We start from the raw sequence: 21,857 nt of genomic DNA on the forward strand, positions 1-21,857 counted from the left end.
AACACAATTAAAGCACCAAAAACACAGGGAGGTGGGAGAGGATTTTATATTACAAATAAATTGCATAGATGTGAATGGACTTTCCATTTAACTGTCTCCTCTCTAATACTTCATCTTTTCCAGTCTGCCATAGCTGCTTTAATCTTGGAGCAAGTCTATGCTCTCTCTCCTGTGAGAAACCAATATATTTGACTGTTTGTTATATTCTTGTGTTTGTTTTGCTTATGGGGTTAGGGCTCTTATTATTTGTATGGGTTTCATGTGCTACCTTGTATTTCTCCAGATAGAATACAGTTCATTACTAATATGTAATTATTGTCTTTTTCTCTGTTTTCTCTTTCCTTCTCTCTTTCCCTTGCGGTCCTTGTGCAGGTCTTGTTCAGCGTTGTGTGATCATCCAGAAGGATGACAATGGATTTGGGCTGACGGTCAGTGGAGACAATCCAGTCTTCGTACAGTCTGTCAAAGAAGGCAAGGCATTTTCTAAAACAGTCTTGTCACTTGGGAGCAAATCGAGCATGAACAGAAAAGCTTAAATAATGTCTGTTGCCGAGAATAAAATAGTCACATGCATTACAGTTCTTATGGCCCAGTTGTGCTAGATCTGTATTTAGTGTTATAGGTGTGGGCACGAATTTACCCCCAGTTGATTTTCTTTTCTACTTTATAGAAAGAAAACAGTTCTTATATTGTTTTAAAAATCATATGACTCCCTGGTCATGATACTTTATGCATCACCACTTATAGGAGTTCATGGAATTTTATTTCTTCATGGCACCAGAGGTATTTGGGTAGAAGCAGATTAAAGAAATGATTGTAGGCTCAAAAAATCTGCCCCTTTCCCCAAGTGACAATAATAACTTATACTGCTTTACTATACATCGAATACTTCCTTTATGTTGGGTGCTGTAATTTGAGGTAGATATTTTTAATCTCCATTTTACAGATGATACTGAGGCTTACAGTGAAAAAAAATAAAGTCAGTCCATGGTCATACAACTAGTGAGTGGCAGAGGCAGGAATGGACCAAAGTCTGTCTGACTTTACAGCCCACGTCTTTAACCATTTTGTTACACTGCCTCTCTTTCAAGAAGAATATCAGTGAATGTAAATGAATTACATTTTACAAATTAATTTCTCTTGTAGATGGAGCAGCCATGCGGGCTGGAGTACAGACAGGTGATCGGATCATCAAGGTAAGGAAAATTATTAGGGAATTTATGGTGGAATTAAGAACATATATTAGCCATTTTTTCACTTGAATTTTTATGATTTGTTGACTATAAAAACTTATTTCATTTACTTTAAAATTAACATTACCTTTTATGAAAAGCATGATAAAAGTTTGAATAGATGGAGTCATATACGTTCTTGGGTAGGAGAGTAACTCACTGTTGTAAAGATCATATTCCTCCAGATTAATCTCTTAGCAAGAAACTCTCATCAGAATATGTTAATAAATTTGGGGAAGTGTTCCATTCCTCTTCAAACTGCCACATGATTATTTTTTCTGAATAAACTTTGCAAAAGTATTATGTGTGTGGGTAAGTGTGAGAGTATATGGTGTGGATTAATTTGAAGCAAGTGACTCTAGTATAGGTATGGACCTGTCAGTGGAGCACAGTAGCAAGTCCAGAAACAGGCCTTAAGTTCTGATCAGTAAGGAAACAATGGGCCAGTACTTACTCTTTAGACAACTGACTAATGTGATTGCTTAAAATCAAATTACTGTACAGGAAGAGATACCATGAACAAATTTACAAAGAACTATCTGGAAAAAAATATCTGAAACATGTTACAGAATATGAAATCCTGATTGTAAAGAGCCCCTTTAAATTACTAAGAGAAGAATAAATAATCTAACAGAAAAATGGGCACAGCATTTTATCAAGCAATTCCCCCCCAAAGTAATTGAAATGAATGTATATTAATGAGGATATGTTAAACTTCGCTGATAATGACGAAATAAAAATTAAATGATAGCTGAAAATATATTTGGTTGTCAGAAGTTTTAAAAGATTGATAATACACATTTGGCATAGTTGGGGGTATGGTAAAATGGTTATTACTTTCATGAGCTTGCTGTGAATATAAATTAAGTAAAATCTGGATGGAAATTTATGGATAAGTATCTAAATTTATATACTTTAGGAAAGTATATAACTTTTGAGCACAATTTTGCTTTTAGGAACTTATCTAAGGAAATAAGTGTACAAATGTGAAGTGATATGTGTACAGGAAAATTTATTAAGCTTTTTCATATTGAAAACTTCTAAACAATCTTAATATGCATAACTGAGGGCTAGAGAAATAAATTACATTTCATCTGCAACTTTTCAAAACACTGGTTTAGGTCTGTACCTATACTGAAAAACATTCACAATGCAATAAAAATATTTTTTATTTGCAGAAAAAGGCAGTTATAATGTGTATATATATGTGTCTGTGTATCTAGTGTGTGTATGCTAGAATAGTGTCTCAAAGATGAAACATCATAGTTAACAGTGACCATCTCTGGTAGGCATGACAAGTATACTTTTACTTCCACTTTATACACTGATATACTTGAACTTGCAAAAATTAGTATTACTTGCATCAGAGAAAAATAATGTTAGATTCATTGTCTGATATTTTTACCTTAATTTGTTTGGTTTACTAGTAACTTTGGGTAACACTTCCTGCATTTAGCCTGTCTGAAATTTAATTTCCTTTGTAAAGATTAGGTCATGATGAACTCACAGACATAGGAAACAAACTTATGGTTACCAAAGGAGAAAGGAGAGGGGAGGGATAAATTAGAAGTTTGGGATTAGCAGATACAAACTACTATAATAAAATAGATAAACAACAAGGTCCTACTGAATAGCACAGAGAACTATATTCAGTATCTTGTAATAATCTATAATGGAAAAGAATTTATATACACATGTAATCACTTTGCTGTACACAAGAAACTAACACAACATTATAAATCAACTATACTTCAATTTAAAAATAAATAAATAAAATAATAAAACTCTCCAAAATAGATTAGGTTATGATTGGAAAACTAAAAATAAATTCAGTATTATTGTGGAAATATTGCTTATTTTTTCATATTTTTAAAAATTTATTATGCTTTTGACAAATCAGTACATTTGTAATTAAAAGCAAAGAAATCTTTTCTTTTTGCAAGTGTCCTTCATTATGAAGGATTTATAAATCTGTTGCATAGTATATTTTGTTATTTTTCCATAGTGAGTAAGTTACAATGTCCTTTTTTTGTTTGTTTGTCCTGTTTTTCTGAGGGGGGGGTAATTTGATATATGTATTATTTTTTTTTTTAATGAAAGTACTATACTGGGAATTGAACCCAGGACCTCATACATGCTAAGCATGCACTCTACCACTGATCTATACCCTCCCCTTACAATGTCCTTTAAATCAAGGCCCTTTTTTTGTGCTCAAGTTCATTTTGTTGCTAAGTATACCTAAAAAAATAGTGGTAAAAGTGAATATTGAACCAAATATATACATATTTTAATGTAGACCTGTTTACCATATTGTATTATAATTGATTTGTATCTTGTATAATAAGTCCTGAAGTCAATGTATCTGTTGTCTCAATAGTATCTGATAGAGACTATTTTCATTTTCTTATAGGTGAATGGAACGCTGGTGACTCATTCAAACCATTTGGAAGTGGTGAAGCTAATCAAATGTAGGTGAATGTTTTTCTGTTTTGTATTCTGCAACCCTTAAAGCGAAGGTCAGCAAGTATTTGCTGCAGTAGACCAGAAAGTAAATTTTTTAGGCTTAGTGGGCCAGATAGTCTACTGCTTGACTCTCATCGTAGCATGAAAGCAGCCATAGGTGATACATAAGTGAATGCGTGTGGCTGTGTTTCAGTAAAACCTGATTTGCCAAAATAGTCTGTGACTTGAATGTAGTCCCTTGGCTGAAGTTTGCTGACCCCTGCATTAAAGGAAAGTCTGAGGTGAAAATTCTTAATTTACTGATAACTGTCTCTAATCCATTTCATATATGTGGTTGATTACAATGTCCTTGTCATGCTTGGTAATATTAAACGCATATTTGAAAGAAATGCATGAGTTGACCTGGGAGGTGAGAGATTGAGAAATGAGACACAGTGGCCTGGATGAACTGAAATGGAACTTTCACAATCATGTAGCATAATCATGTTCCCTCAAATAAGTCAATGATTAAATAATCCAGAGCAGTGATCTTCTCTTGGAAATCTCCCGGGTTAAGAATTTATAATCTTCTGCTTCAGACTGTTCTGCAGGAGACTACAAATAAAAGGCGGTTGTTTATGGACGAGCAGGAACACTACTGTTTTGTTTAATATTATTCTTTTCATTAAGTGGGCATCTTTAGAATAAATTTAATAAACTGAAATCCTTCTTGGCCTTATTATTGCTTAGATAAAGCAACTCATGAATTCCTTCACCTTTTCATCAGAGTACCAGTGCTCTAAAATTGTCAGTTTGATCATAGTTCTTAACATTAGTACATTTTAAAAAGAAATGGGATGATCAGAATTAGATTCCCATACTGGAATAAATTTAATTACTTACTTAATAAGATTATGATTTATAAGATTTTATGTGCTACATAAATATGATGGCTTATGGTAATAAATATATGCCTGGTAGCTAACTATTACAGAATATAAAAAGTAAAATATAAAATATAATATAAATATTTATAAAATATAAATATATATATATATTAAATAATATAAATATATTTATAAAATATAAAATATAAATATAATATAAAAATTTCTTTAAATTTTTAGCTTATATACTTTACTTGTTCTAATATAAATTTTACTTAAAAAAATTAAATGCTAGGACTATAAAAATAGATTGCAATAACAAAAACTGAGCTAAAAACTCAAAATAAAATACGCTGAGTATACAAAATAGATCTAAATTTGAAATGCCTAAACCATGTGTACTGTACTTGTAATGGAGCTCCCTCACGTCCTACCCGTGAATGCATATTCAAATCAAAACCAGTTTAAAAACAGCTAAAGTGGGGAAAGGAAGAACCAGGAAGCTATTAGAGACAAGCACGTGGATAAGCCAATAAGATAAAACAGATGACTTGGTGACAGAAATATAATTGAAAAACTTTTTAAAGTGTATACACTTAAAATCCCCCCGCTATCACAGCATATGTGACCATTAAGTGTCAAAAAAAAAAAAAAAAGTTTATAGAACCTCAAATACTGTGAAGTAATTACCAGTGAGTTCCATGGGAGGATTAAATAAGGATTAAAAGCATGAAATACATTTTAAATTTCTACTGAAAAGTCTAAGAGAAAGATTTTTGTCTTTAAAGGTCAGTTATCTAGTAAAGTCATTTATTTGGAATGTCTCATTTCTTCTTGATTTTAGATAAATAATGAATGTCTGTTGTTGAGTCTTTCTGGTTATAGTCAATTTTGCTTTCCATAGTTTTTTCACCTGAAATATGCCTAGCTAATTTGCCTTCTCTAAATTTTTTAAATTAAAAATTACTACATGTTTGTTGTGGGTTTTTTCTGGGTTTTGTGGAATATCTTTTGTCATATTCTTTTTTTAAGTTAATGTAAAGTTCATTATATTACAGAAAATGAGTTAAACATTACCTGATTAGTATCTTAAAATATGATTTTTTAAATTTACATTCAAGTAATTGGTTGAACATATAGCCATTAATAGTAGGTGGTTGATAATAACTCATTCTTCTCTAAATTAAAGAGTTTATTGGAGTTATAAATCTTATTTGCTTTTAAGTAATATCTGATCTTATGAGTAGTAACTAGCTATCTGAAAAATGGCATTGTTCTTTTGTATTTTTAGGGAAGTCATAAAAGAGAAATGACAAATTGGATTCTTTTTCTGTGGAGAAATGGTTAACAGATGGTGAAACTTTCTCAGATAACTGGATCTTGTAGAACTATTAAAGATTAAGTAGTAAAATGCTGTAAAAATTTTTTGACAATCTTATTTTCCCTTTCCTCCCCTTTCTTCCATCTCCTTACCCTAAGCGGGTTCCTATGTAGCTCTTACTGTTCAGGGACGCCCACCTGGGTCGCCCCAGATTCCACTTGCTGATTCCGAAGTAGAGCCGTCAGTCACTGGACATATGTCTCCCATCATGACATCCCCTCATTCACCTGGAGCATCTGGGAATATGGAGAGAATTACTAGTCCTGTGCTCATGGGGGTAAGAGTGGGAGAATGTCTTTGTAAAAGCTCAGTTGTATAGTGATGCCTTTGCTTTATGTTGAATTTCGAAGTGCTGAGCTGATAAAGTTAAGTTGGAGATTCTAGAAAATAACTTGCTAATTTAAAAAATTGCATAATAATTTGGAATGATTACAAGGTATGGGGATAGCAGATTTAATTCAGCAACTATTTAACACCTACCATATACAAAACAGGGTGCCACCCACAAAAATATAATTAAGATATCCTGTGTTCAAAGTCCTTTGTTATCTTAGCATATATACTCTAAGAGGACAGGGGGGGTTTTTTGTTTACTTTGTTTATTGTTCTGTCCCCGGAGTCTAAAATATTGCTTGGCATTTAGTAGTGGGTGTGTAATAAACCTTTGTTGTTTGAGATTGAATCAAGAGATTACAAGTAATTATACTACAAAGGCAGATCGTAGACGTTACGAGAAGGAAAATTTTAAGTTCTGTGAGATTTCAAAGGAGGGAGACAGCACATCCAGGTGTGATAAGAAAGGACTTTATGGAAAGCTGTTATTTGAATTGAGCCTTCAAAAACAGGTAACATTTAAGTGGTGGCAATGGGGAAGAAGGCAACCCAGGTAGAGGGAGTAGAGTAAATAAGATAAAGAGCCAAGAAAGCATCAAGTATCTGGGGGAAGCATCCAAGACTCTTGTTTAGCTGGTGCTTGTTAAAGATGTATGTAGTAGGAGATGAGCTTGAAAAAAATAAGACATTTATTTTGAAAAGTCACAACTCTGAGGCTAATATACATGGAACTGGATGAGCAGTAGGAATATATCGTGAATTTTTTTTTGAGCAATAGAGTGATGTGATTATAACAGGATTTTACGAAGACTAATTTGATAAAGTGTTACAGGGCTGTAAAACAAGGCGAGATGGCAGGAGATGAATTTGGGGGCTGTCTTAATATTTCACATAGGAAATGTTGGGGATTTGAGCCACACAAGGGGGTTGATAGTCAAGATCCAAAGGAGAGAAAGTAGAAGACATTATTATCCTTATACTTAAGGCAACTTCATTTCTCCAACTAATAATCAATATTTAATGTTTTTTGAACCTAGTTTAGCAAAAGTAAAATAGAAGGGCTGATATTTCCCTGTAACCTTTTATCTTTAAATGTCATGTCTAAAAGCCTGTTCTCAAAACCGCCAGAAATAAAATCCTAATAGGTATTGAAAACTGGAGCTGGGATGTAATATTGTATGACTTGTTTTTGATACTTATTTTAGCTTCACTTTCCGTGTATTGGCTGGTTGGTTGTTTGTTTTTTTATCTTTTTCTAGGAGGAAAACAATGTGGTTCATAACCAGAAAGTAGAAATTCTAAGAAAAATGTTACAGAAAGAACAGGAACGGCTACAGGTACTAAGTTAGACATGGGGCTGTTTGCAGGCCAGTGAACACATGAGTGGGCATTTATTATAATCATAATCAAGCCATGTTTTAATCAATGACGTCAGCTATTTTATTAAGAATAGACTTTTAAAATATTTTCTTGACGTAAGTAATTAATTCTTGAAATATGTTTATAACTTTTCAGTTATTGCAGGAAGATTACAACCGAACACCTGCCCAAAGGTTGCTAAAAGAGATCCAAGAGGCCAAGAAACACATTCCTCAGCTGCAAGAGCAGTTATCCAAAGCCACAGGCTCTGCTCAGGTAGCATCACTATTAAAAGTGCTACCCAACTTTTTGCAGGAGAATTTTCTTCTGGGAATGTGTCAGAGAGTGTTGCAGTCACCTTTTTTAAAAGTTATTTTTTCTAGCATAGGCCAACAGGATGTCCTGTGTAGGGTGGTACAGAAATAATGATTAGTTAAAAGAAATGTGGGCTTCTGATTGTTTGCTTGCTCATAATATCATACTTCTTCGTTTTGTAATAACTTTAGAAAGAACTGAGTGCTTTTGCTTTGATATGACAAATTATTAAAATGTATTTAGGTACATACATTTACATGTTTGAAGTTTATTCTGCCATTTTGAAACAGAATGGCAGTTATGTTTTTAAGTAGGATGTAAGATTTTTCCAATTTAATCTGCAAAACAGCCCTCTGAGATTAGATACTACTGTTGTTTCCCCACATTTTACAGAAACAGAGAAACTTGAAGAAATTAAATAACTTGTCTGAGGTCATGTAGCTCACAAGTGATGGAACTGGAATTGAAACCCAGTCTGGTGAATTCAAAGCACATTCATATTCTTAATGACTGTATTTTTATCCTAATTTAAAAAATAGATTGCAGTAGATTTGCTCCATAGGTATAAGTTATGGAGATGAGGGTCTTATTAGAAAAAACAGCCCAGCATTTATATGTCAACCAGGTTTATATTCATTAATATTTAGATTTGGGATCTGGAGAAATGAGTAAAAGGTGCTTATTTGTTATTCTTCCTGAGTTAGGTCTGTAGGTTCATAGAACTGAAAGGATTCTTTGAAATCATTTATCCTAATTTGCTCATTCTAAAGTTAAAAAAAAATCATGCTGTGGTATGGAAAACTGGGGTCCAAACTGGTTAAATGACGCATACCAGATCACACGTTTATAAGGCCTCCTGACTTCCTGGTTCAGTGTACTTTTGATTACATAATTTTTAAAATTACTTTTAGTCCCATTATCTATATTAAGTTTTAAGTATTCTGCCTCAGTAATATTGACAGTTTTATGTTGTTACTACTGAGCAAAGACAACAGTCTTACCCTGTTTCAACAGTAAAGCTGTAATTCTTGATTTAAAATGTTCTAGTAATTTATAGTATATCATTGTGTCCCAAATTGGCAATTTGTTGACGTTCTAAAGTGTTGAAAGGCAGTTAACCACAAGTTATAGTGCCATAATCTTTACTAACGGGCAGGAAATGTAAATTATATAAGTTAACAAACTATTTTATTATCTTTGCTCTATTTAGAAGTTTGAAATTTTACTCTCTACTGAAATATCACTTTCCCTGTCTTTAATGTCATGCCATTTTACAACCGCGGAATTAGTAGTTATTTATGCTTCTGACTTTTAGAGCTTTAAGCATTCTTGATCACATCAAACTGGCCAACTTTTAAGTCTCCCATAAGGTTGCAGTGCAACTGTCTTTATTTAGTCAATGATAAAAGTTTTTCATGTTTGTTTTAAATGTGTTTACATGTGTGTGTGCCTAATCTGTTTTAGGATGGAGCTGTAGTTACATCCTCCAAGCCATTAGGTGACACACTAACAGTCAGTGAAGTAGAAGCGGATCCTGGTGATGGAGCAGGCAGAAGTGACTATAGCAGTGGAGATGCTTCTCGGCCCAGTAGTGACAGTGCAGATGTAAGTGCTCTGCATCTTTATCTTCTTGTATTTTTCTCCACAACTCTTTTTTAGATACTATTTTAAGTTATATGAACTAGAGGTGTTCTCTTATTTTTTATCGCCACCATCTTTAGTATAGCAACTTGATGAGCAGAAATTCTGGATACTGTTGTATATGAGGTTTTAGTTCCAGAGTTCACTTTTTCCCTTGGATACCATTTCCAAATGTTTCTTTTGAGGAGATGGAATTTCCCAGCAGGCGTCTTGTTTGTGGGTAGAGAAGTTAATAATGCCAGTGCTTTCTTACTGAACCGAGAGGCCAACTGTTGATAACTTTAAGAGCATGTTAATATTCCATTTGTGGTCAGAGTGACTCAGTCTTGAATCATGGGGCACTTTGCCATCACAAAGAGGAAAAGCCTTCGTCCTCTTAGATAGACTTCAGTTAATAGCCCATGTTTAGTAACGCTTTCTTGATTAACCCAGAAATTGCCAGATGAATGTGGGTATTTGTTGGGAAGACAATAAGAAAATATTTTAAGTTGAATATGATGTAGCATCGTGGTTACAGGAATACTTAAAAGTCAAGCTCAGTGTTGCTTGTGCAGCATTATTTTGTAAGTAGTATGCAGTGATAGGAACAACAACTTAAAAATAGATCACCCTCATTAGAGGTGACGAGGAAAGTAATCTGAATCAGTTTTTTTTTAATATGAGTCATGAAATCAATTTAGTGATTTGGGACCTGCATTTTTTTTAAAAGAATAAAATAGGAAATGGAGTGTTTTGCATGTAGAAGAGGTAGGTATTACTTTGTGTGCCTCTTGTGGTATATACACACATATACGTATGTGTATAGGGGTGTGGGTGTGTGTGCATACTGGTTAACAATGTAAAATTACTCTTATTAAAGGTTGTGGTTAGAAAAACTGAAAGCCGCTGGTCTAAGTTATCGTAGAGGGCACCTTTTGGGGCTTAGGCCCGATGACTCAGCTCCTCATGCAAGGAAAATTTGAAGATGTTTTTATTTTTTGAAACATGGTAACAGGAGTCTTATGATTGGATAGACTAAATGTCTTAATGGAGGATTTCAATTTTGACCCAAGAAAAAAGTTACATAGCTTACATTTATTGCCCATGCATACCATAAGCTGTAGTAAGTGTTTTACGTTTTTTTTTTTTAATGTTAGTTAATTCTCACAACAGCCTTATGAAGTCATGCTATTGTTGTCATAACTTTAACTGAGGCCAAAGTGACTAACTTGCCAAACTTACCCAGCTAATAAGTGATCTGCCTCTGCTAGTTCCAAAATACCAGCACTCAAGGACTCCAGGATATGAAAATGCATAACATTTTGGGAGAGCAGTAAAAATTTTACCAGTATATTAGGGTTGCCGATGAAATGGCTAGCGTTGATCTTAGAAATGAAGCCTTGAGTCCAGGTTATAATCAGCTTCAGCTTATTCTAACAGTGTTCTCTCATACTTCTCCTTTTTGGTTTAGGGCTGGTTCTCCTCTCTGTTTTCATGGCTTGTCTGTACCATTAGATGGAAAGTTTCTTGAGAGCAAAGTGCGTATCCTATTTGACCTTATGTCTCCAAAGACTGCTAGACTGTAGGAATTCAGAACAAGTGATACGAATGAAAAAATTGAATTGTATCTTGTACTTATAGAAATGTTAGTAATATCTGTGGCTTAGAAATAAAACCTTATAAAATACAGAGTGAATTGGCAAGTGTAAAAATAGGCATTCCAGTGAATTAAAACTGACACATGATTGGTGTCTAATAAGTATTTGAATGAACTACAAAATGAATGAGTAAAGAGTTTGGGTTTTACCTCACATGCAGAAGAGAGGCACAGTGAGAAACACATCAGTATGGAAAAGTGAATTGGAGCATAGAGACAGGGAGATCAGTAAGAAAAGAAGACTGCTTGGCTCACAAGGACTTTAACAAATGTGTGTTAAATGGCTGATAAATTGTCACCATTTATTGCATACCTGCTTTGTGACAGCCATTATACCTAATGCTTTACAGATTCTCTTTTTAACTCTCATAATAATCTTAAAGAAGCAGTATCACCATCTCACAGATGAGGAAACTGAGGCCAAATAAGTGGATGCTGTAGAAATCCACGTGAGAGATGATACAGTGCAGACTAGGCTATTCACTGAACACACAACAAACTTGTATAATTCCTACAAGTGTCTTTTTGAAGCTAGAGTTGTGCTGCTTTTAGCTCATGGATTTCCATGTTCATTTCAAATGCACTGTATTAGGATTGTTAGAATCAATCAATGCTCTTAATTTTTTTTCCATTTTCTGCTAATTTTTATAAAATAAAATAATCTCCTTGTGGTGTTTGTGATATCATTATCATAGTAAAATCCTCTGCTTTTGCTCACCTCAGAAAAGGCTTTAAAGGGTACCCCAGTTCTCACAAGAGAAGCAACTTGATCACAAATCATCATCGAAAGCCTGGAGCATCTGCCTCTCTGATTTTCAGTTTGTGGCTGACTTTCTAAAAGTTATTTTGGAAAAACTTCAAACCTATTCAAAAGTAGAGACACTGACATAATGATCCCCCTGCCTCAGCAGTCATCAGCAAGTGCTCCAACTTGGTTTTGTCTGTATCCCTTCATTCCTCATTCCTCATATCCTCTAAATACTGGATTATTTTAAAGTAAATCCAAGACATTATTTAATTAATATGTATCTTTAAGAGAAAAGAAGATTTAAAAAGTTACAGCCAAAATGCTGTTGTCAAATCTTAATTTTTTCTTAATATGGAATTTGATTACCCTAATAGTCTTATAATGATCTTTTTGCAGTTGGTTTATTTGAATCAAGATCCAGTCAAGATCTTCAGCCTTTGGTTGATTAGTGTCTTAACTTATAATAGTTCCTTCCTCTTTTTTTCTCTTGCTTTTTTTTTTTGTTTGTTTGTTTTTTGTTAAACTGGGTCATAAGTCCAGTAAAACAACCGACATTCTAATTGCATTTTCATGATGTTGTTTAACATGTTCCTCTGGTGTGTATTTCCTGAAAACTGATAGTAAGATCTAGAGTCTTGAACAGATTAAGGTCTGAGAGTTGTTGTTTGGCAAGAACAATTCATGGGTGGTACTGTGTATATCCTGTTACATCACATCAGAAGGTGAATGTCTGGCTGTCTTTTTGTGACTGTTTGTATAAGGTGTTCAGATAATGTCAGCATGATTTCTTCATTATAAATTTCTCTATTAAATTTTTATCTAGTATTTTTATCTGCCATTGATATCAGAATGCCTGCATCCATTATTTAATTGGTAGTTTCAAAATGATATTATAATTTTGTTATTCCTTCTATATTTATTAGATGGACTTATTTTTATAAAGAATTTTCTCTTGCTATTTTAAATACCCTATATAGCTTATACAGGAAATTCAGGGTAAATATTTGATAATTTTCCTTTAGGTATCTGTTTTCAGAAGAGTTGGTACCCTAACAAACTCCAAAGGTCACTGATGTCGAGATGTGTGCCCATGTGTGCGCCTATGTGTGTACATGTGTAATATTTTGAATTTGTAGATTTTTAATATACGTGCTTATTACTTTATTACATTTCAGTCCATTGCAGTCATTATTCTTTTTGATACTTAAATTGTCCCCCTTTTTTGGCTAGTGGGAGCCCCCTCAGGTTGTCTTTTGTGTTCTTGTGACATGACTCCCCCGTAACATAGCTTTCTTGCTTTTTGATGTGACAAGATTATTCTAGCTTTATTGTATTTTATATCTCTTGCCCAAGACCCAGAATCATCTGTTTCCCCCAAGGGGGGCTTACATTTTAAATCACTGTCTTCTCTGCCTTGTGGTACCTTGGTATATGTATAGATAATGTGTATCTTCCCTATTGGCATTTACACAAAAATCTCTTGTACCTTAATTTTCAGCTGCTCTGAAGAATGGCTCCCATTGCTCTGGGGTGTTCTTTATCCTCCAAACTTGAAGTTCTGCATATTGTTTAGTTTCTATTTTATATTAAATCATTACATACCATGTAAATTTTATAAAAATCGCAACAGTTTCACATGAGGTAGTAACAGAAAAATAGACAGAAGCTTATTTTCAAGCATATAAATAGGGCACAATGCTTTTAACTGGATAGAAAGATTGTTTGGGACAGAGGGGGTTAGAGGAAATGGATAAAGTTTGACTTCAACATAATGAGTCGAGATATATAATATATCTAGTTAGAGTTATTTGATAGAAAGTAGCCCTCATGCCTGAAGATGAAGCAAAACTCTCCTATTGATTCTGTATTTTTTTTATCAACATAAAACTAAAAAACTAAGAGAATAAGTGACTTGCCAAAGTCAAGAAAATAGTAGTAGATCCAAGTATTATTTGAAAGATATTTAGTAGTTTCAAGTACAAATATGAAATTTAGAATATTATTCTCTCACACTGTTTTACCTTATCCCCTTTTGGTGAGCCTCTTGAAATGAAATGAATGTCTTTTTTTTTTTTCTTTATTAGAGTCCCAAGAGTGGCCTGAAAGAGAGGATTTATCTAGAGGAAAATCCAGAGAAAAGTGAAGTAATTCAGGACACTGTGAGTATGAAATCCATGAAATGATAGTGTTTTCTTTAGCTTTCCTTATACTTAAGTGATAGACATATCTAATATGTACCTGTGTGAGAGTGTGTGTACTTTTTTTTGGAGAAAAAGCTTAAACTTATTAAAGGCACTTAATAAAGATTTGATAAATGGAGAGATACTCCATAGTTAGTATTATTAGATGATTATATTTTTTTCTAGTAAAATACACATAATATAAAACTTACTATTTTACCCATTTTTAAGTTCATTGGCATTAAGTTACATTCACGTTGTTGTGTAGCTGTCACCATCTCTATCTCTGGAACTATTTCATCTTCCCCAGCTGAAACTTGGTGCCCATTAAACACTAACTCCCCATTATCCTCTCCCTCCAGCCCCTGGCAACCACCATCCTACTTTCTGTCTCTATGAATTTGACTAGGAACCTCATATAGGTAGAATTATACAGTATTTGTCGTTTTGTGATCAGCTTATTTCACTTAGCATAACGTCTTCAAGGTTTATCCATGATTTAGCATGTGTCAGAATGTCCTTCTTTTTAAGGCTGAATAATTATCCATTGTACATATATACACCACATTTCTTTTCTCCATTTATTTGTCAGTGAACACATGGGTTGTTTTCATGTTCTGGCTGTGGTGTATAATGCTACTCTGAACATGGATGTACAAATGGATACCTGTTTGAGTTCTTCCTTTCAGTTCTTTTGGATATATACTCAGGTGGAATTGCTAGACCTTATGTATTCTTAATTGAATACTTTTAGCATTCTGATTTTATTTTTTAATTAAGACTTGTATAGAGTTTTATAGTAAAAGATTTAACAGCATATTTTGATTCATTTATTATTAGCAACATAATTGAAAAATCAGAGGCATCAAATCAGCTGTAGAATCAGAAGTTGTCCCACTAATCCTCTAAACAAATTTGTACTGTTCCACTTGATTTTTTTTTTTAATTATTAAAGCCTTGGGATTTAAAAAACAAGAATAAAAAAGGCACAATCCAGTTTAGGAAATGCAAATACATAGAGTTGCAACACACTTAAGGAAGAAAAACTCATGCTATGTGTTATTCACTTAATTTATAACTGTGGGTCCATGTACATAGTTTCAGCCGTAACTACTCTGCAGAGAACTCCCACATCACTACAGCCTCATTCTCTTTGCTCAACTGCTGTCAGATTTAAGCGAAACTCATTCTTTTCATATTTCTTCCAAATTTTTTATTTCTCTTAATACTGTATAGTCTTTGATTTCAGTCTTTGTCGTCTTATATTTTTTACACTATACTTTAATGTCCCTACACTGCCTTCTTTATGCTAAATCCAGCTTTATAAGTAAATTAACACATGGATGAGCTATTGCATGGGAGTGAGAACTGCTAGCCTACAGTTTGGTTTTGCAGTCTTGATATTGTTGTTTCTATAGCAGTGTTTGTGTGATTACTTGAACATTTTATTGCGTTATGCCAATGATTTTCAACCAGGAGTGATTTTGTCCCTCCGGGGACATTTGGCAACGTCTGGAAACATTTTTGATTGTTATTACTCGGAGGCTGTTCCTGGCATCTAGTAGGTGGGTAGAGGCCAAGGTTGCTGCTAAACATCTTACAATGCACAGGACAACCCCCACAACAAAGAATCATCTGGCCCAAAATGTCAACAGTGCCAGGGTTGAAAAACACTGCATTATGTACTTATGAAAATGAATTTTAAATGAAAAAAAAAAGAGTTTAGTGACAGCTTTCAATTATGCGACATTAACAGAAACCTTTGTATTAACCTCCCTGCTAAACTTGTCTTACTTCTACTCGTATTTTTTCTTTGCCTTGTTGTCTTCATTTACTTTTTCTTAATGTAACTTTTAAAAATTGTAACTATTTATGTAACCCAGCTTTATTTCTTTCTGTAACAAGGCCTAGATATGTATGAAATAATAAATGAAGTACACAGAGAGTGTATAACCAAATAACCAAGAGTGTAGTGAGCAAAGGGTGTTTATTATTTCCAGGAGAAATGTTTTTCCTCCCAAGAAGTGATCAAAATGTGATTTTCTTTGTTAAAGTGATTTATGGCCTTGAAAGTTTGAGAACCACTTTGAAAATAAAGTAACTAAAGAAAATAAATAAAAAGAAATGCAATCAGTTTTGTGAGCCATGTCTTTTTGATGGTTTGACTTTGTTCTTTCTCTGCAATTGACCAGCAGATAATTTTTCTTTTCCTTTTTTTTTTAAATGTAATACCAGGACACTCAATCACTTATCGGGAGCCCCTCTACTCGTATAGCACCTCATATTATTGGAGCAGAGGATGATGACTTTGGTACTGAACATGAACAGGTGATGACTTCTTTTTCCTAAAAAACCCAAATTATTAATTTTCTGAAATGTTTGGTTTCTTGCAAAAATGAACACTTTCTGAAACTTGGAATTATATTTATAAGGATTTGTAGCTAAAATCTTAGAACAGATTAGTTAGTTGCTTGGGTTAATTGCTTATTTAGCTTTGACCAACAAAAGTGGCTTTGCTTTCAAGGCTGATAAGAAGTCATTGATTTATACCAAGTACTTCATTTTGGGAGAGGGGGAATGTTATTACAATTTTTTGAAATTTCAAATTCTAGTTGTTTATTGCTGGCATATAGGAATATGATGATTGGCTTTATTCTTGTCCTTGTAGCCCATGATCTTGTTAGTAAACTCACTGCTTCTAAGAACTTCTAATAATAAATTAAGATTTTCTACATGAATAAGATAACCATGAATAGAGAAAATTTTTATTTCCTTGTTTCCAGGCTGCTTATCTTTTATTTCTCGTTCTTATCTTTATTGCGCTAGTTAGGATTTCCAATATGACCATGAGGTTGAATCAGTGTGATGAGACAGGGCATCCTTGCTTTATTCCTGATCTTAGGGAGAAAGCGTTCAGTCTTTCATCATTAAGAATGATGCTGGCTATAGATTTTTTTGTAGATACTTTTTATTAGCTTAAGGAAGTTTCCTTCTATTCCTAGTTTAATGAGGGTTTTTATCATGAATGGATGTTGAATTTTGTTGAATGATTGAGATGATCGTATGGGTTTTTTTTTTTAATTTACTCTCTTAATACCATAAATTACATGATTGATACTGTTAGCATGTTGAACCAGCTTTGCGTTCCTGAGATAAACTTCAGTTGACTATAATGTATTTTCCTTTTTGTATGTTGTTTGATTTAATTTGCTACTAGTTTGGTAGGATTTTTGCATCTGTGTTTATGGGGGATGTTAGTCTGTCGTTTTTTATAATGTCTTTGGTTTTGGTAGTTGGATAATGCTAGACTCAGTATTAGTTGAGAAGTGTCCCCTCCCCTTGTATTTTCTGAAAGAGATTGTATAGAATTGGTGTTCTTTTTTTAGATAACTTACATAATTCTAGGTTACCTTAAGTTTGACTGTTGCTCTTTTCTGTGTTCAGTGTAGTTTGGGAATATACAAGTATTCTAGCAGTTGTCTTATTTAAAATCATACAACTTCATTTCCTATTACCATTTTTGTGATTAGGCCCCCCAAAAGGAAGACAGCTATTTTGTTATTAGAGAAAAAGCCTTCCATTACATTTTAAAAAGTGTTTTTAAACTGTTTATTGTGTACTGATTTGTAAACATCTGAGCTCCTTGATAATCATCTTCTAGACTTGCATTCTTCCAAAATGGTCTTTCTTCCAGCATATCCCCAAGAGGTTATTAATTTTCAGAGGAAGAGATTCCATAGCCTGTGTTGTTAATAAATTCTAGGGAAATTTTGTTAAATCTTGAATTTTTTTAGGGTAGGTCAAAGTGAGTTTTAGATAATTATATTTAAGTGAGCTGACATTACATTTTGTATTTATGTATTGGAGTTACTGATGTATAATTATTTCTTTTTCTAGATCAATGGGCAGTGTAGCTGTTTCCAGAGCATTGAACTGCTAAAATCTCGCCCTGCTCACTTGGCTGTTTTCTTACACCATGTAGTTTCACAGTTTGACCCTGCAACATTGGTAATGTAGTTTATGATTTAGCCAATTCATAGTTCTTACATTGATTCATATACCACAAAACTTTTCACTTCAGCAAGATGAGTGGGCAGACTTCTTTCAGTTTTCTAAACGTATAAGGATAGATATGAAAGATAATTTAAATGTTACCAGTTTTTTTAAAGACTTAGTTATATGGTAATAACTACATTGTTTATGGTGGCCCGCTTGTTCCAAGCATTCCTACTCAATAGGAGTCTATCAAATTACGTTTTCATGATTTCTCCCCCGTTTCTTTCTCTACTACAGCTCTGTTATCTCTATTCAGACCTTTATAAACAGACCAATTCCAAGGAGACTCGTCGTGTCTTCCTTGAGTTTCATCAGTTCTTCCTGGATCGATCTGCAGTAAGTTACCAAGTTAATATTGTAATTTTTGCTTTAGTACATTGAGTTACTGGCTTCCTACTTCAAATCTTCCCTTTCATGTTTTTGCAGTTTATTGTGCTTTCTGACATCTCTATTATATCTCAGTTATTGATTATTCTTGACTTTTTATCATTTCTAAATTATAGACATGAATTCTCGTAGGAGGTTTTAAGGGATATTATGTATATTTGGGTTTATATATGTGTGCATAATACAATGAGAGAGTGAAAAAGAGAACACAAATGAAATATATATATCTATTAGGATCCAAAGAGTAATTCTTATATAATTGGACTTTAAAGTGTGGAGGCACAAGTTTTACTAAAAAGTGGTGGAAATAATCTTCCTCATATAAATGATAATAGACTAGTGTTTTATTTTACGGGGAGGAATCTTAATAAGATTTTTAAACTCATATGTGTTATTATTAGCCATGCTATAGGGTGAATAACAGCTATCCCTTAATACTTCCTGGATAACCATGCTGAACGCCCCCACTTCTTTCACATTTGTTCGCTTTCTCGCTCCTAAAATCTCCATCACTTCCTCTCCTGTTTTTCTCTCAGCTGATGACCTTACTGTTTCTTTGAGAAATTTAAGGTATACAGAAGAGAACTTCTACAAGATATATCACCCTACCCCCATCATACCATATACTCAGCCCTTTCTCCTGACACTATGGAGGGGTTCTAGCTTTTATCTAATGCCACCTCTCCCACTATTTACCCAGATCGCATTTCCTTATACCTTCTCAAAGATGCTAGTCTAGCAATTCGCCCCCTTCTCTCCTGCATCACCAGTGAACCATTCACTTAGCATGTAAACAGTATTAGTTTTCCTATCTTAAAGCAAACACACGCAGACAGAAACATTTGGCTCCACTTCTCCCTCCAGCTCTTGCCCCATTTGCTTTGTATTTTATTACGAAGTTGCTTATATACACATTGCTGAATATGGTGAGTACCTTCTCAGTGAGGCCTTCCCTGACCAAGTTACTTAAAATTACACCCCCTTCACTGTCACCTTTCCCGTGTTATTTTTGTCCACAGAATTTATATGTTTTTTTCTTTATTTTGTCTGTTTGTATTGCTACTCTTCTGCCCTGAATGTAAGCTCCATTAGGGCAGATATTTTTATTCAGTTTGTTCACTGCTGTTTCCTCAATACTGAATAGATCCTGACAGAGTGGTCACTCACATGTTTACTGAATGGATTAGTTAGGGTTCTGATTATACTGCCATTGCTTAAAATATTACACACTATATTTATTAAGATAATTTTCTTCCATGAAAAGATAACGGTATATTGAAGTAATCTGAATTTCACGTTTCTTAAGAGAGCTCCACGCTAAGTCAAAACTTTGTATGCTGCTGCTCATAACTTATATAAATTTATCAATAAAGTGTAAGAATCCTGATTGGTTAATTTGCTAATTATTCTTTTATGCCACAGGTGATATTTATTTCATATAAATACTCATGTACAGAAATGAATGTCTATATACTTTTTTGTATTTGTGCTAGAAATACTTATAGGTAAGTTGATTTGAGCTACTGATGACAACTTTAGTTAAAGAGAAAGCTTTGAAATTCATTTCACTGTTCTTCAAATAAATATTAGTGATATAATTTTTAGCAGTGACTTATCTTTAAATGTAAAACTTCAGATCTTAATGGTAGTTGTTTAAATTCTGGAAGAATGTGACTTAAGTAGGTATGCAATACAAAGTAAGCATAAAGAAGTTATTTCCTCCAAATGCAAAATAATTTTTTTCCAAGACATTTCCCAAATTAACAGGAGAAAACTATCTGGTAATGGGACCAGAAGCTGCAGTTATTATGGGAAAAAATCCTAGCTAAGAAGAAGTAAATTATGGCACAGTTGCCTTAATTCAACGTAAGAACTAGCGACTTAAGACTCCAAAGCCTCAGCATTGCCATGCAATACCTTTTCACTGGGGTATGACCAGTCTTGTGAGGTTCTTTAACTTTACATAGCAAAATGACTGGGAATATTATGGTCTGTAATATGTCTCAAATACAGCAAATAAAAATCATGTTATATAGGAGTAAATTTTTCATATGATAAATATACACATAGTTGAGGTTTTACCTATTTCAATTCAAATGATGTATAACTGATTTTATTAACTAAAGGTTCTGGAAAGCCCAAGCCAGTAGTCATTCATTCTAGAAAGCCAGTGCCAACAGGAATAAGTAAGGCACAGAAGTATTCAGTCATCTAGTAAAACAATTGTACATATTTCCTTTATAACATGATCCTTGGGGAAAGGGCTTGTTTTCAAGTTTAAACAATAGAACATTCCAGAGCTATGAAATTTAGATGGGTGGAACCCCCCAAAATGAGCTTATACATGAATATGCTTGTAAAAGTAGGTATTCAAATTGGATCTCTTTATTTTGTACTTATATGCGTCTAGAAAAGCCCTTAATGCTATTTCACTTCTTGTTTGCGTTTTGTTTTAGCACCTGAAAGTTTCTGTTCCAGATGAAATATCAGTAGATCTAGGTAAGTTTGGAGCAGCAGCATGCTGAAGAACTACATCTCTAAAGATGTGTAGCTCAGCTCATCTCTAAAGGTTTTATCTGTTACATAGTGACCAGAAGGTCATGTGAATCACAACAGACAAAGAGTCTATAATACATTTAAGGATAAATGAAATATGAATTCTGAGATGAAATACATAAATATATTGAAGAACTTCTCTTTGTCTTACTCCAAGTTAAGTGTTCGTACCAAATAGTGTTGATAGATCGTCAGTTACAATGCACAGAATATGCCTTTAGATCAAGTGGTTTCTTTCCTTTTATTTATGCAGAAAAAAGAAGACCTGAACTTATTCCTGAGGATCTACATCGCCACTATATCCAAACCATGCAAGAAAGAGTCCACCCAGAAGTCCAGAGGCACTTGGAAGATTTTCGGTAAGCTTTGTGGTAGATAGAAGCTGATATGGTCGTTCTGCATTAATTTTCTTTTTAGGTAAGAAAAAGTTAAACGTTAAGTCCTTGGCTTAGCATGTGGTCTTTATCACTGTTATTAAAACCTAATGAACATCTGGAGTCAAAAGGCTGACGTGGTACTGAGAGTCCATAGTCCCCATTGCATGCACTGTCAGGATTGAGTTTAGTACTCTGTCTGTGCTAAGTGTGTTCCTTCAGGGTATGTATTCTGTTGAGTGGTTGCCTCTAGAATTTTTTTCCTCTGGTGTCCTAGGTGACATGGATCCCAAAATAGAAAACTGTGACATTTTGCCTGTTGCTAGAAAT

The 21,857-nt window shown here is 33.7% G+C and overlaps 1 protein-coding gene across 3 annotated transcripts in view; it reads left to right on the forward strand.

The window, feature by feature from the left end:
• The window catches only part of ARHGEF12 (Rho guanine nucleotide exchange factor 12), a 124,726-nt gene that overhangs the window by 68,620 nt on the left and 34,249 nt on the right, over window positions 1–21,857 (forward strand). For 2 of the 3 annotated variants that reach the window (XM_074356965.1, XM_074356966.1), the window contains 13 exons: window positions 373–471; window positions 1,147–1,196; window positions 3,643–3,700; window positions 6,041–6,219; window positions 7,535–7,612; window positions 7,791–7,910; window positions 9,414–9,554; window positions 14,059–14,133; window positions 16,390–16,482; window positions 18,052–18,162; window positions 18,448–18,546; window positions 21,054–21,096; window positions 21,407–21,512. In XM_074356965.1, the coding sequence (XP_074213066.1) occupies window positions 373–471; window positions 1,147–1,196; window positions 3,643–3,700; window positions 6,041–6,219; window positions 7,535–7,612; window positions 7,791–7,910; window positions 9,414–9,554; window positions 14,059–14,133; window positions 16,390–16,482; window positions 18,052–18,162; window positions 18,448–18,546; window positions 21,054–21,096; window positions 21,407–21,512 (1,252 nt within the window). The remainder of the gene's footprint in view (window positions 1–372; window positions 472–1,146; window positions 1,197–3,642; window positions 3,701–6,040; window positions 6,220–7,534; window positions 7,613–7,790; window positions 7,911–9,413; window positions 9,555–14,058; window positions 14,134–16,389; window positions 16,483–18,051; window positions 18,163–18,447; window positions 18,547–21,053; window positions 21,097–21,406; window positions 21,513–21,857) is intronic. The other variant, XM_074356967.1, reaches the window with a different exon arrangement.

The sequence above is a fragment of the Camelus bactrianus genome, chromosome 33 (assembly GCF_048773025.1).
Source record: "Camelus bactrianus isolate YW-2024 breed Bactrian camel chromosome 33, ASM4877302v1, whole genome shotgun sequence".
NCBI lineage: Eukaryota > Metazoa > Chordata > Mammalia > Artiodactyla > Camelidae > Camelus > Camelus bactrianus.